The following is a 16,394-nucleotide window of genomic DNA, read 5'->3' on the forward strand; positions in this document are numbered from 1 at the left end:
AGAAAGAAAAAGAAAAAAAAAAAAACTACACTGGAAAACTAGTGAGCAAGGGGCTCCCAGGAGGGGAGTGGTTCCCGCCGGAGGGCAGCAAAATTCGGAAAGCACGCGGACAGCTCGCGCTGGTGGCCAGCGCTGCTAGCACAGGACGCTGGAGCAGCAATTAGCTGGAGCTGCAGGCTGCGGAGCGGCTGCGCCCACGGAGGCTGCGAGGAACGGACCCGCAGCCCCCAGCTCAGAGCAAAGACATCGTACACTCCTCTCGCCAGGCTCCCCCCCCCCACCCGGCCCCTTCTCCACCCCCCCCCTTTTCCCTGGCGTTCCCAGCAGCTTAGGGTTTCAGATGTCCCACCGCCGTTTGACCCCCTCCCCCGCCTTCTCCACCCCTGCAAATGAGGTTTGACCAGCAGAGTTAGAGCCCACCTCTGGCTGAAAAGCACTGACATTTAGACTGCAGGCTTCAACCTGTTTACAAGCGGCTTTCCAAGGGCCTTGGAGGTGGAGGGTAGAGCCAAACAAAACACCAGCCGCCAGCCGCCCCCCAAACTAGAAGTGGCTTTCGGGAGACTTCACATCAACAGGCACCACCAAAAAAGAGAAAGGAAGGAGAAGAAAACAACAGCGCCTGGGCAGCTGCCTCCAGTTCTGACAACTCCAAAGAGACACACTTTTTAAGTTGGCCAGCAGGCTGGGACTCTGCAGGGAAGGACCAGAAGGTGCCAACCGCAGAGGGGCGCAGATGTCTTCCTGCACCCCCACCCCACCCACTTTGGGTTTTGTTCACCGTGCTGTCATCTGTTTTTCAGACCTCTTTTGCATCTAACATGGTGAAGAAAGGAGTGAAGAAGAGAACAAAGTAACCCCTGAGTGGGGAGCGGAGAGCGCTGGTGACCGACACCACCAGTTCCTACTGCTGCGGCCACCCACGTCCACTGTTCACCCGGAGACTGGAGAGATACAAGCAGCGGATCTGAGAACGGAGCGAGGACAGGCAGCCGGCCCTTCCGAGGAGTTATGGATGTTGGTGTATTCGCTTCTGGCCAGATCCGTACCCGGAGGGAGCTAACCAGTAGCCACCACCTCCAGCTGTCTCTTTGCCTCGCACCAGGTCTTACCCTTCCAGTATGTTCCTTCTGATGAGACAATTTTCAGTGCCGAGAGTTTCAGTACAATGTGGAAATGGATACTGACACATTGTGCCTCAGCCTTTCCCCACCTGCCGAGCTGCTGTTGCTGCTTCTTGTTGCTCTTCCTGGTGTCTTCCGTCCCTGTCACCTGCCAAGCTCCTGGTCAGGACATGGTGTCACCGGAGGCCACCAACTCCTCTTCCTCCTCCTCCTCTTCCTCCTCCTCCTCGTCCTCCTCCTTGTCCTCTCCTTCCAGTGCGGGGAGGCATGTGCGGAGCTACAATCACCTCCAAGGAGATGTCCGCTGGAGAAAGCTGTTCTCCTTCACCAAGTACTTTCTCAAGATTGAGAAGAACGGAAAGGTCAGCGGTACCAAGAAGGAAAACTGTCCGTACAGTAAGTTACAAATGCGTGCTCCTCTCTTTCCAATTATCCACCCCCACCCCACGCGGGGAGGGGGGGCAGAATCTGTTCCAGATGTGGCCAGCTAAATATTTATGTCCCCAACCCCTGTAAAATGATGAAGTGGAATACTTTCACACTAAATCAACCCCCTCCCGAGTATACATTGTGCCGCAGGATTCCCTCCACCACACAAGCCTCCTCCACCTATTGCCACCCTATTCCTGGGTCTCTCTAGCTTGTCACTCACAGGGCCACTCCCGGTACCCTAGAGTTGTTGCTACTAGGAGATTCCCCATTCTGTCTCCAACCCCCCCCCATCTCATCCAAAGGTCTCCTTTCCCTCCTTCCTGGAAATGGCTCAAGTAAACACATTTTGTTTCTTTTCGCTGGCAACCTTAAGAGTTTTGGGACAGACTACTAAAGCTGAAAATAATTATCCACTGTCAATTATAGGGGCTTTATATGACCTTTACGGAAGAAGAGTCACTTCCACAGTCTACCGGCCCCCATCTTTTGCCCTACCACTTCTAGATAGAAGCCAAAAGGGTTTTTTCCCCTAGTTTTGAACTCCCCCCCCCATTTTGGGTCCCTCATTCTGGTTTGAGTGCTTGCACTCCGTGAAGTTAGCGTTTCGGGCAGCACCACGGCTGTTTGTCTCTTGCCTGCCTTCTCTCTTGGTAACATGATGCTCATGTCTGCATTGTCAATAGCATATGCGCTGCTTTGTGGAGTCTTGTTGTACTGTTTCTTCTGAACCCTCTCATATTGCAGAGGCATAGTACTACAGCATTGTAAACATCTGGGACTGGATTCACACAGACCTCACACAAATTTCATTGTCATTCTTTTATTTTCAAAGCAAAAGCCTAAGTCTGTTTCCAAGGCTGTATCCCATAGGGCGAGGTTTGTCTCCCCAGCACACATTCGGCAGGGGATCCTTGGATCTCTTTCTCTCCTTCTTCCTGTCTCTCTGGCCTTTCTTTCCCTGGTCTGTCTTGCGTTGGGGGAGGGGAGAGCCTGAAAAGGGGGAGGAAAAATGAGAAGGGAAGGGGTGGATACCAAGTCTCTTCTTGAACCAACCCAGGCAAGCCAAATTATGCTGTTGGCTTCCTTTTCTGGTTGCTTTCATGTGCTGAGACTTATTCATATTCTATTGATAGTTCTTTGAAAGGATTCCCAAGGCTATGTAATGGCACACTGAAGACAGTAGACAATGACATTTAAACATCTTTAATGACCACTTGGCTTTATCTCTGCAGTAAATTCCAAGTCACCTTTCAAAGGGAACATTTTGTGTCAGTTCTTTGGGAATTCCAAACATATACTGGCCAGCACGCTGAAATAAGTGAGTAACCAATTTCAGAATTTTTTTTGACTCGGTTGTCATAAAAATGACAAGTGACCAGAATTCAGTATTTATTTTTCAATAAAGACTAAATGAATTGAGACTTCAATTGTTTTCTTCTTGTGGGACTCACAAAGATCCAACATTCTTTTGTTCCTTTTCAGTTGCTTTCATCCTAGTTGCTCATTAAAATTAGCAATATCTTTTTAAGTAATACCTTTACGGAAGCATTTGAGTAATCTATGTTAGGTTTAGTATTGAAAATATTAGATACCTTATTATTATATATGCAAATATATTTCATTCTGATGCTAAGAAAGTAGCTGAAATAGTATCCTTAATGATAATTTCTCTTCCTTGAAAGTCTCTTGTCACCTGAGTGTGACAGATACTATCCTATAAACAGTCTTTATGGTCTGCTGATCCGAATCTAATAGCTATACCTACTTCTAAAATAAAATCCAGTAGTGGTGCTCAGTTAAAGGAAGAAGCCGCCTCCAAACTGGGCTGCGCTGTTTTCTCTTTTATAATTCCCATGGCCCGAATTTCTTTTGTTCATATGGAAAACATGAAGATACTGAGCAAAATGTCCAAGTTTTCACTTTGAGCTTACTTTCCTCTTCTTAACATTTTGATAATAGCTAGGTCTTGCTGTTGCTGTGTTAAGTGTTTTTTAAAATGTGATGTAATGATCAATCTGAAGATATTTTAGTTTATGATACTCAGATGACTATTTTGTAAAATAATGATCCCTATGCCATGAACTACTTAGTAAAATGACTCCCAGGGAACACATTGAGTTTTATTTTTACAATATGAACTATCCCAAATGAGAAAATTATGCAACTTTTATTGCACAAACAAGTACAGCAAATTTCCAACCTAACATTAAAAAAATGGACATTATCTCTTTTGTGGAATAAAATATGGTAATTACTAATAGTCCGTTTTGAAATTAAAAGCTAAATATATAATATAAGAAGACTGTTCTAATTAACGGTTTAAAGGAGAAGGATGGTGGTTATATTGCTAAATATTGTCAAACCATAACTAATTTAAGCTTTCCAAGAACATGTGTATCAAAACATAGCAAGTGAAAAGCACAGATTGAAAATGCCTTAATTTCACATGTGGCCCAGTCATCAGAATGCGGCTATCATTTCCAGCTGGACTGATTCAGCTGAAATACATGGTATCATTTAGATATTGTTTAAATGTTGCATAATTGCACATAAGAAACATTTGCCACACCCACAGGGTAGCCAACCAGTCAGCCCACCAAATAGTAGCCTGTTAACTAGTAGACTATCTAGCCTCTGAAGAGTGCCAGGTCCTTGTCCAAAAGCCACATTTTGGGAGCATTGTCCTAAACAAGATATTACTTAGTATCAATGCACAAAGATGTTATTTTGAGATTTTGCGTATTTGAAGACTACTTTTCTTGGTTACTTTTGACCCTGGTATCATTGCTGTTAGAATACCATCGCCACTTACCTAAGAGGTGATATATTTTTGATGCCTTGGATAATTAAACAGTGTTTCACTGGCTCATTGCCAGCAGAATGCTAACAAAAGGGAAGAGTGGAACTCATTCATAAGTATTGCAAAATGATGCTTTTTTTAAACTTCATCCTCCAAAGTTAGCACCTTGTTTTGAATAGATCTGAAAGGCTGACATGTGCAAATTAAGTGATCACTAAAGCTTTTTTCTTTAGAAGGGGAGAGCTGGGATGTAGCGGTGTGTGTGTGTGTGTGTGTGTGTGTGTGTGTGTGTGTGTGTGTGTTGCTCTTTGCTATTATCTGGAAGTAGAATAAAGAGAGTAGGGGTGAATTATGAAGACTGAGGAAGCTTGAATAATTGAGACTGGCTATAGCATATCTGTCACTAGATATGCGCAGGCTCATTTAGGGTTTGTTTTATCATTCCTTACATCTAGAGCTTTGCCCTTGAAACATTACCACTCAGCTCTGCTTCTGACCTCCTAGAAAGGCTGGATACAGCTGTTAGGTCCCCCTGCAAATAGGACTGGTTGACTTATTTCTGGACATGAGGAAAACAGCTGTGAGCTTCTCCCATGGCTGTCACTTGAAGAAAAAGAATAATCTAGTGAAAGGAAAACGTATCCCCAAACGAGAGACAACTGAACGGATGTTCCCGATACAGCATCCCAGAGCTTCTGGGCCTTTCTGAGAAAAGATTATGAAACACAGGGACTGTAGAGCACACAAGCCATCTCTTGAAATATGTGTCCCAATTAGTACTCATCATAGTAACATAGCTTTGATTAACTATGAGCATTTTAAAATATTTAAATTAAGGTGGAAAGATGTAAAGTTTCCAAACACTCAACTGGCAAGTGACAGGAGCACATTGCAAATCTAACCCTATCTGGTTATCTCTCCTTGTAGGCTGTAGCGCTCTGCTAAACTGAACAAGAATCCGAGTTTATTAGAGCAAGACACTCCCAGCCTCCTAAGAACGAATCGTTTAAAACTCGTGTTGCCTTTTGCTGTGAACACTAATAGATTTCAGTCTTAATTGGAAGAGAAGTAAAATGGCTGTAGGAAGAAGATAACATGTTAGCGATAATCAGTGCAGGTGGTCACATGGTACCAGACAATGGCAGTGTATCATCCAGGTCAAGCCTCTCTCTTGATATTCTGTTTGGGAATATAATTGCTTGTGGACGCACAGAAAGTACGCACACATCAATCTCACTTATGTGAGCAGAGGTCATTAGGAATACATGACTATTTAGGAAAATCCATGAGTGTCATTGTATATAGTAATTGTTTACAGCTGAGGCCCAAGTGCTTAATTGTTCCCACGTGCAATAAAATAATTTGATTGAAAATACCTGTGGGAGCTTAGGCTGTTGCAGGAACTTCTAACAGGTGACCCTACAAAGAATGACATTATAGAGACCTAAAGCTTTGCAGACAGTAATGCTTGCAAAGTGAATCCTTAAATCAAAAACATATTTTGCCACATAAAAATGATAGATAGTAATGCTAGACATAGAACTAAAGATTGGCATTATTGTTTTTAATCAAAATTCAGTTTATTATTGAAAAAAAAGCTAAAATAAATAGTTGTTGAAGAGTACTGTCTCATAATAAATACTCAAGAGCGTTCTGTAGTGTAAGGGAATTCTATGGCAATTTATGGCTTCCGCTGGTGTCTTATTTACAATTGTGGTTCTTTCTAGAATTTGCTTGCAAAATTTATAACCAGAAGCATTTAATGATCAGCGTCGAGGATTTATGAAGGTGGAAGGCACTGTATTTAATGTTTACATGACACTGTCCTATTACCTTTACTGCATTTCTTCCATGTGGACCCTCCACTTTGATGGCTTTATCATAAATCCATTAAAATGCACAATTTGAGAGTTTCCTCTTCATAAACCTGATTTATAACCACCTACTAGAAGAACCCAACAAACCAGTTGGCAGGAATCGCATGCTGGTAGTGGAGGAGGAGAATTCAGGCACCAAACTCTAGGTCTTGGGAATGTCAGTAACCTGGTACCTGAAGGTACAGACCATTTCTTAAAAGCATGTGTTTCCAAAATAATATTTAAACTTCAAATTTTTGAAAAAGAAGGGTCCTATTAAATCAAAGTCCATTGTCTGCATATTTTCTTCTACATTGTCACTAACAGCTTATAACATAAACTCTTACTCTAGTGTGTTTCCTAAGAAATTAAATAACTTGCAATGAACATGAATAGATACTTTAAATTCCTATACAATTACTTTAATGTTCAGAGGCAAACCCCATTTATTATCCAAATGTCTACCTTTCCACAAACTAAAATCCTGGGAAAAGGGCTGACAGCTCATTTAAGATGGAACTAATGTTCCTCACATTTATGAGCTGCCTTATGGATATCTTTCTACATCTTTCCCAAGCCTTAATGTCCATATGCTTATCAAAAATTATAGTGCAAATGATATTTATTATCCTTCCAAAGGAAGAGAATACATGTGGATTCAAAGTGATTTTAATCTACTTTAACATTAATTCTCTGAACTTTGCAATGAATAGTTATCCAGATGACAGTTTTACTGTGACTGGTCCAACATTTGTCAACATTAATAGTTGATGTTTGCTTAATTTAAGTAAAATATTAGCATTTCCCCTGAAGAAGTTGAAATCCTCTTGTAGTTTTGCAGTGAAACCGAATATAGATCTCTGTGCATGCAATTTTCAAACAGTTTTCCAACAAGGTAGGGCTATAAAAAAATCTTAATTTTGTTTCAAGTGTTTTATACAAATGTATCTTAACCCTACAAGGTATATCACAATTACTTAGGATCTTTTATATTTACCACTCGACAACTTTTTCAATTTGCCTTTTTTTTTCAGATGTAAGATATTGATGCTTTCTTATCAGCATATTTTCTCCCAATATTACTTTTACCTGTAACCTGTAAGTGGGTGCACCAAAGAACAGCATAAAGGTGCCTCCCAAGTTATAGGAGAGAAATAGAGCTGAAGCCTAGGATCCACCAGGTACACCTGATACTGGATTGATTGATACAAAATTTTGATGTTATTATCTAGGATATTTTTAAAGTAAGACCTTAATCGTAACACATTTTTTTTATTAATAGAAACATTCACAATATCTACCAGGTCACCCACAAAATAATGGTCGTCAAGGCTCCTTGCCTTTAAATCAGGCTGCTAGTGTTCTTTCTTTGAACGCTGTGTTCTAATTAGAACAATAAATCAAAGAAGACACTCGGAGTAGATTCCCATGTAAGGTGGATAACTGGACAGTGACTTTATGCTGCTGTGAACACGTGCATCCAATTACCCATTGAGAGATTCATAGTTCTGGCAGTACAGCATTACCTCATTGTATAGTTCACCTAATAATTCTTCTGCTGCAGTCTGTCCACCTTTACCTAGGCCTAACCTGTCAGTGTGTGTATTACCAATAATGAGGGACTTTCAGATGCTTGGCATGCTTCCTGCAATGAATGCTGTTCTGAACATGTTAATTTATTACCCGACTAAGCCTAATAGAAGGGAATGTCTTGATTAAACTCGTGTACCCTAAACTCTAAATAATTAAATTAACTAGACAAACCTAATAATTCCACTATAACTGTGACGTAATTCTGCAGTTTGGGTTAACAGAAAGCTGAAGGACTCATTTAGCAGCCATATTATCCCTCAGATAAGTTATTAGTCTCTTTCAGGTACCTTTTAGAATATTCACTGTCTTGATAAAAATAATTGTTGTTTTATTCTTAATCTTTCTTAAAGTCTCCCTCTCACGTTGAGAATAACTTGACATCTGTAGTACTGCAACTCAAGTCAAGGCTCAATTACATTCTGGTAGTTCTGTTTTGAGACACCCTATGGCAACTCTATTTTAGAAATATTGTGAACCCTAATTGGTTTATCACCTCTCCTATTATTTTTCTCTTCTATTTTTGTTTGTTTTTAATTTATTTTTTCCAAATGTTTAAAACTACTTCATATCCCTGAAGCCAAATAAATCATCACTTAGCACCCTGGGGCCTCATATGTAAGGCCAGAAGTACAGACAGACAGTTTGGGATGTTCAACACACAAAAACCTCATCCTTTTAAATTGGACGCACTCTACTGGGACCCCATCACACTGAATCAAAAGTGAATCCTTTTGTACCCCACCCTCCAGGCCAGGTTTTTTAAGCTCTGCCTATACCAAAGGTAGCAAAGCCCTAGAAGGACGTAATTCTATGTTTGATTTCCATCTTAAACTCTGAACCCATACCCATTTCTGCTGTTTTGTTCTATGATTTTTTTAACTCTGTTTGCATTTGTATAACTCCCTAACTGCTTTGATACCTTTTGTGCCTTCATTACTTCTCCTAAACTTGTATAAGATAAAGCAATGATAATTTAAGAATACATGTTTTCCCCTATATTATAGGGGAGGATAAATACTGGTTTAGAGCTAATTGATGATCCCAACTTTCAGAATGTTACTAAGATTATCATACTTCTTTGTATAGCTTTGGCAAGTATATATAGCTTTTAAAACAAAATCCATGCCTTTTTAAATTCTGATTATTGGGAAGGGGAATACACACACACACACACACACACACACACAATTTGTATTTCTGCTTAACCAAATAAAGACATGTAGATCTCTATTAGCAATATTTTGAAACACAGACAGTAGTTAAGATCTCCAGAAATATGTAATACTACTCATATTCTTTTTCCAAGAAAGCACCTTTGGGGAACTACCTGATAAATTAGAGTTATATGTTTTATAAACAGAATCTGGCTATTTATTTGTATTAAATTTATCTCTTACTATAACAATAACTAAAAATCGAGCTTCTTTTTTAATTGTTTCCAAATTTGAAGCTATGAATTTATCAGTGTAATGAAAGGAACAGTTAATAATCTATAATACGGCCAATGTGGTGACACATGACCTATTTACATCTAAAGGGAGAGCTTTTGTAGCAATATTAGTAACAATACTTATTAGATTTCATGGGTATTTTTAGATGTATCTCTGGAATGATATAACTGCATAGACGTGGAGGGAGTGAGGAAGAAGATAACCAGATTACAATGTAAGAGCCTGTTGAACAAAACTACAGGAGAGCTTTAAATTTATAAAGCAGTCATCCAACTTTTGCCAGAAAGTGCAAAATGTGTAACGAAAATTCTAGAAACTGGAAGAAAAGAACAAGAGGAAAAGAGGACTCGGAGCGTGAGGAGGGGGTAGGGAGATTCACGCGAGTGATGAGGACAAGCCCTTTAACTCCCAGGATAGAGCTCAGGCAAATGATCAGCACTGCCCCGCAAAAGGGCTGACCTGACAAGAAAATACAACCCGACTCCTGCTGTCAACTGTATGTTAAATTAACTGAAAGGAAAACCTGTGACCTAAGAGGAAGCCCACAGAGGTCATCAATAGTCTGTGTATCAGCAGAAAGAAAACGTAGACCCAAGTCTTGCTAAAGCAACTATATCTTTATGATGGAATGAGAAAAGCATGGTCTTTATTTCAAAGCAATTAAATATGGATATAGGGTGAAAGTGGACTCAGCAGTCACAGATTTGGGTCCAAAGTGCAAGACAAGAGTGTGCAGCTCTGTGCAAGGTGTCATCAGTAAAGTAAGGTATTAATTGTCCTTTTTTTCCTACCTAATGAAGATGAAAGTAGAGAATCCCCTCATTATTTAACTCACTTCATAGAAATATGAACTAATTATTTTGTGTCTGATATTGTGTCAAGTTCTGACAACGTTCCATGTTTGAGAATATCGAGTAATGGTTCTGTTCTCGTGGAGCTAAAAACGTACTGACAGTGTCAAGCAGACAATTAAGTCAAGACACTGAGAATGCTACAGTGAGCACTAAAAGAGATAAGTAGGTACCAGAACAGAAACCAGGGAAACTCTTCTGATCCTAGTGGTGAGAAAGGGACCTGGAGAGGTGGGTTAAGCAAAATGCAGGAGACTAGGAGAAGGGACACTGAGACGGGGCTTGACCAAAGGCCACAGAAATGGGAGTTGATACATGGACACAGCATGCTATTATATGGCATGTATTAAGTCTTCATCAAGCAGATATAGTATTTTAAAAAATGAGTATGATGCTTCCATCTTCCTCAGGGGAAAAAAAAACAAATTATTATTTGTTATAGTAGAAATTAACAATCCTAACATTGAAGAAAGATAACTGAGGCACCATAAGAACTTCCTAAAATTTGATTTGAACTTTGATGTTCATAGCGTTCTGAAGTTTGAGGAAAGAGTAGAGGCTTTCAAAAGACTGTTAACAGGTATTTGACCATAAAAGATGGGTCTAGGATGAGAACGAAGAATGGGGGTTAGAGAATAATAGTCTTCAAGGACTCAAGCTATAGCAAATTTTACAAAAGAAGAAAAACTATTGGCACAAAACAGGTAGCATGGGGCAATGAAGGGAAATTATAGGATGAAAGGCGGAAAGAGAAAAGTAACAGTTTCTTCTGGAATTACACATTTTCAGCCACATTGTACGTCACTGTGATGCAGTTTTGTGTACGGTTGTCACAGATACTGTGTTGTGGTTTTCACTTGTAGTCCCTCTACTTCAACCTGCTGGGCTCTTCCCTTACAAGTTTTCATTCCAGAGACAAGAGCTCATCACAGGGAGCTGCAAGAAGAGAGAACACAATTTATTCTCAGAGCAGAGAAGCAGTAAAGAATGACTAGAGTAGCAAATACTAAGTCAAAGAGAGATCCAACAAGTCATGACGGAAGAATAAATAAGAGTAGAATTCACTAAAAGACAACGCTGGAGCATGCGCAGTCACAACTATAGGGTCTTCAGGAAACGGCACAGCAACAGAGTGAGTGGTGCACAGACTACGTGGAACAGAAAACATTGGAACTTGCTGGCAGGTTGAGAAGCAAGTGTGAAATAACCCTACATTTTAGGGTCTCAGTTTTTCTGACAAAATATCACTTGAACATGGTTTTGGTTTAAAACTAACTTTCTTCATTTTTAACATTGCCCCCAGTTAATTTGATTTGGGGTTTTTTTTTTGTATTTTTTAAAGATTTATTTATTTATTATGTATGCAACATTCTCTCTTCATGTATGCCCACACACCAGAGGAGGGCACCAGATCTCATTACAGATGGTTGTGAGCCACCATGTGGTTGCTGGGAATTGAACTCAGGACCTCTGGAAGAGCAGCCAGTGTTCTTAACCTCTGAGCCATCTCTCCAGCCCTTAATTTGATTTGTTTAGGTTCATTTGATGTATATGAGTGTCTTGCTTGCACTCATGCGTTCACACCTTGTGCTTTCCTGGTGCCCAAAGAGATCAGAGAAAGGTGTTGGACTTCTTAGAACGGAGTTATGATGAGCCACCATATGGGTGCTAGGAACTGAATGAACCCAGGTCCTCTGCAAGATCAACAAGTGCCCTTAACCACTAAGTCATCTCTCCAGCCCTCTCACTGACTTTGCGAAGTAAAGAAAATCATGGAAAGAAAACTGAGAAACATTGGGAAAAAGCCATTATGTAGTATTATAATTGGCATAATTAAAATACAGTTAGTAGCAAAAACATTCTAGTTGGATTAAAACAAAACTCAGAACAGTATCTTTTTTAACTTGAAATATGAAGCAACTCTTGATATATCAGGTGGCCATTAGCTTAAAATTTAAAATATGGGCAGCTTTAAAGATTCTTAGTATGTGGACCCCTGGAAAGGGACTGTACACTTCTCAGCAGGTTCCACAATAGAACTACTGGGATATCCCTGTCCACCGCCAGGCTGTACATTTGTCCTTCTCCCAAATACTCTTAAAACTTATTTAATCTAAGTCATCAGAGAAAGAAACAAAATGAGGTTACAGCTCATTCTCCGGCAAGTTAAATACTTCAGCATTTCTTAAGCAGACAAGGAGAAGAGGTCATTATATATAGTGACATCCAGTAATGAAACCGTATGCTTCAGAATCAGACTTTTGGGTAAAGAATCATCTGAAATTACACAGCAGTGTGATCTTGGCCAAGTTACTACCCAAGGCTTCGTTTCTGCACCTAGGCAAAATATGTTACTAGTAATCTGCCTCATTATTGATCTGAAGGTATGTTCACAGATTTACAAGTGTGGTTGGAATGATAAGTTCTACACCTAGGACCTTGAGCAGAGCTCAGAGGTGTTAGCTTTTATCGCTATTTGACAAGATGAGTAACTTGTATAGTTACTAATTATTCATTATCTAGGAAGATCCCTGGATTAGCTAATATTTTTAAATTAGGAATAATATTGATATTACACTGTCCAACTTTATTTTATAGTTTACAAAACATTTTAATGTTTTCACCAGTTGATTCTCAAAACAGTAGTATAAAAATAAGGTAGTCTTTGTGACCCTGCACTATTGTTGGATGAGAAAAGTTAAGCATAAAAGTTGTGCCCAGCCTGAAGATACAGGAGTAAGCGTGAGTCAATATCAAACTTCGCCTGATCGTGGGTTGAGCAGCCTACATAAAAAATATTGGTTTTCATGAAATAGTCACAATAGCTACCTTTTATTCTGGACTACTTTTCAACAGAACCTCATTCTATTTCAAATTAGTCTGTTACAGAAGCCTTCCCATCTTTGTCGATTTTTAGCTCTGGAAGGTGAGCATCCACAAAGTCAGTTGTCTATGAGACATTTTTTTCCAGTGTCCTTTGCATTTCATGTGGAATGATCGCACTTTTCTCCCCACTCCCCCCCAGTCCCACTTACTCTTGTGCCCTCATTACAGACATCTCCAGTTGATTTTGATCCTGTAATTCCCAATCTCTGTGTTCCCACTTTAAGACCGCATAAGATGCCCTTGGAGTGGAGTCCTTGCCCTCATTCCCAGCTCCCCTTCCTTCCAGATTTCATCCAGGTGCCATCTCGAGGATGCCTTTTGGATCATTCCGATGCCTACAGAACCCTACTCCACCATTACAGTTTCCATCTGATTGTTCACTGCTTACCCATAGCTTCATTCGGATGAGAAAGTCACTCTGCGTGCACACTATGTCTCATTGACCTTTGATATCAACTCTTTTTTTTTTTTTTTTGATTTTTCAAGACAGAGTTTCTCCATAGCTTTTGGTTCCTGTCCTGGAACTAGCTCTTGTAGACCAGGCTGGCCTCGAACTCACAGAGATCTGCCTGCCTCTGCCTCCCGAGTGCTGGGATTAAAGGCATGCGCCACCACCGCCCAGCTCTGATATCAACTCTTAATTCAGTACCTGGCGTATATAATCAGTTTTCTCCACATTTGTTATTAAGCAAATCAATCATTCCAACTTTATAGCCTTAGTCAAGGCATTGAGACTTTTTGGGGGTCGGTCATATGTTATGGAAAGTATGATTAATATTCTCTGTACTTTGTACTCTGCAGAGAAGGGAGTGATGTAAGTGACCTCATACCCTTCCATTCAGCTCTTATTTTCCAATTCTGAGAAATAGAAAAATTGTTAATTTTTGACTCTGAAAAACTTAAATTCATCCAAATCTCTGAATTACAATTGTATTAGTATGAAATTAATCATTTTTTCATATATCCTCAGTTTTATAAAATCTTTTGATTATATTCTATGGATATTAATAATGAATCTCCTCCCCTTTAAAATTCTTGCTGCTACTGAGAGTTGTTTCTGATTTCAAGTTATTTATTCTTATTCTTGGATCATATGGGTGACTTTGGAGAAATGAGAAATTCTCAGTAATTCCTTTGGAAGAAAAGAAGAATGTTCTACAAACAGCGGAGTAAAGGGATGTGGCATGTGGTCTTGGTTGTGTGAAAACATTTACCGTGAGATCTTAAACTGGTCATTCTCTTTATCTTGACCTCAGAGACTTATCTATAAAATGAGTGCCACCGAATTGAACTAAATTAAACTATTTCAGCTGGGTACACTCATCTCATGGATTAAGGAGCAAATGTCAGAAGCTTACCTGTATTGGAGAATAATAGATAAACATGTTAAATGGTAGCCATTCATAGACATCAGGTCCTAACCCTCAAACCCTGTGGATGCAACTTTATATAGTAAAGTTTCAGTAGAAATTTTACAAAAAAGATGGGGCATTACCTCTTTTTAGCCATGTGGACCCTATAAGCTGTCACCGACATTCTAATGAGGAACTAACTGCAGAGGATCCTGTAACTAAACTGGGGAAGAGCAGACTTCCCTTCCAGAAGCCACAAAAGAGCTTGATCCCTCTGATCCCTTGATGCAGATCCTCTGAAACTGAAACTGATATCAGACATCTGCTCTCCAGGGCAGTGAAATAATACATTTGCACTGGAATAACCATCTCTGTGGTCTTTTGTTACAGAAACCATAGGTTTTTGACAGGCAAAATAGAAGGCTGCTACAAGAAATGCCTAAAAATGTAAGAGTGACTTGGAATTGAACACTGAGCATAAAACGGAAGAATCTTCGGACGTGTATTAAAAATGTCTAGATTTTTCTGAAACAGATGCCTGGTAGAAACATGGGCATTAAAGATATTCTGTTTGAAATGTGGAAGACAAGCACACAGTCAAGCTTAAATCACCTGGGAATACCCATCTCTTAGTAAACTTTTATTGGTGAAAATAGGAGTGTTATCAATGCCTCTGGTCACAGCCTGGAAAAACCAATGAAAAGTCTGTTAGTGAAACTGGAGGATGGGTGGTTCAGTTTGTAAGTGGTCAGCTCGATTATCTGGGGCATCCCCAAGGCTAATGCTGAAGGACAGCCTGCTTTCCTGTGGCTATAGGAAAATTCAAGACAAAGAGGATAAAGTGAAGAGAAACTTGCTAAGGAGAGAAAGCACAATCTCAATTTATTTGGCTGTAAAATATTTTAAGCTAGGAGACCCTTAGAAAGAGCAGGTCCAAGGAGCTGCTGAACAACCTTAGGATATGCTTAGAGGTGACATTGATGTCAATTCAATAGCAGCTAGGAATAATAATGAGATTGACCAAGTTCTGTTAACGAGGATTCTCCACCACTCACGTAAAATTCCCGCCATGATTTTGAGGATGTTAAATCATCAGAGACTGCCTCTTTGGGTTAAGATGGGATTAAAAGAAAAAAGGGCAAGATGAAGTAAGATTATCAAGTGCCCCACAGATTTTATGGACAAGAAGGGGCATAAACTGCATAAAACTTCTTCACACACTATCTTAAAAACAAGAGGAAAGGTCACTGTAATCACAGAGTCTTGGGAACAAATTCAGCTGTTTGAGTACACAGGTTTAAAAAAATCTTCCCACTATGGAGCCAGAACCTGAACAAGCCAAAGAGAATTGTTTCCAAACTAAACAAACAAACAAACAAACAAAAAAAGTCCTCTGCTGGGTCTGAAATTGCTTGGGACAGTAAAGGACACCTTGTTCCTGCATTGCCCTCTTTGGGGAACTGTACTTTCTATAACTGTTGTTCCGTGCCCTTTTTATCATTGCATTTGAGAACGAATTACTTATATTCCAGTTTTGTAGAAACATTGATAGAGAATAATTTCATCTAAGGATGGATCGTGTTATGTAAAGTATGAAACTGGAGGTATTTGAACTGCTAGTATTTGAGTTTGAAGACATTAGGCTATAATTGATTTGAAACTCTGGAGGGGTGAATATATCGGATGGGCCAGGAGGGAAAAATAATTGTGGATAGAGAAGCTGCAAGAGACATTGAGTAGAACCTTCTCTGGAGGGCTTGGAGCAGGGGTGTAGCCTGCCAATGCCTTCATTTCAATCCAGGGAAATTTATACTCTGATACCAGATTTACAGTCCCCCAAACTGTGAGATAACTAGTTGCTGCTGTTTTAAGCTGCCAAATATATGGTCATTTGTTACAGTCAACTATGGCAGCCTTATATGGACCAAATTAAGAACAAACAAAAACAAAGCTGCTTCTTATGGTAGACAGAACTAAGCATGGAGTCAAATGTATATACATTATATAGCAGTACTACTTCTTAACTGGATGAAAGAGATACTGGGATAT

At 39.8% G+C, this 16,394-nt stretch overlaps 1 protein-coding gene across 1 annotated transcript in view; it reads left to right on the top strand.

Moving 5' to 3' along the window:
* Positions 1-336: 336 nt before the first annotated feature.
* Positions 337-16,394, top strand: part of Fgf10 (fibroblast growth factor 10) — a 76,981-nt gene continuing 60,923 nt past the window's right edge. The window contains exon 1 of the mRNA XM_005356832.3: positions 337-1,520. Within this exon, the coding sequence (XP_005356889.1) occupies positions 1,169-1,520 (352 nt within the window). The 5' untranslated portion in view covers positions 337-1,168. The remainder of the gene's footprint in view (positions 1,521-16,394) is intronic.

This window comes from Microtus ochrogaster, chromosome 19, assembly GCF_000317375.1.
Source record: "Microtus ochrogaster isolate Prairie Vole_2 chromosome 19, MicOch1.0, whole genome shotgun sequence".
NCBI classification, from domain to species: domain Eukaryota; kingdom Metazoa; phylum Chordata; class Mammalia; order Rodentia; family Cricetidae; genus Microtus; species Microtus ochrogaster.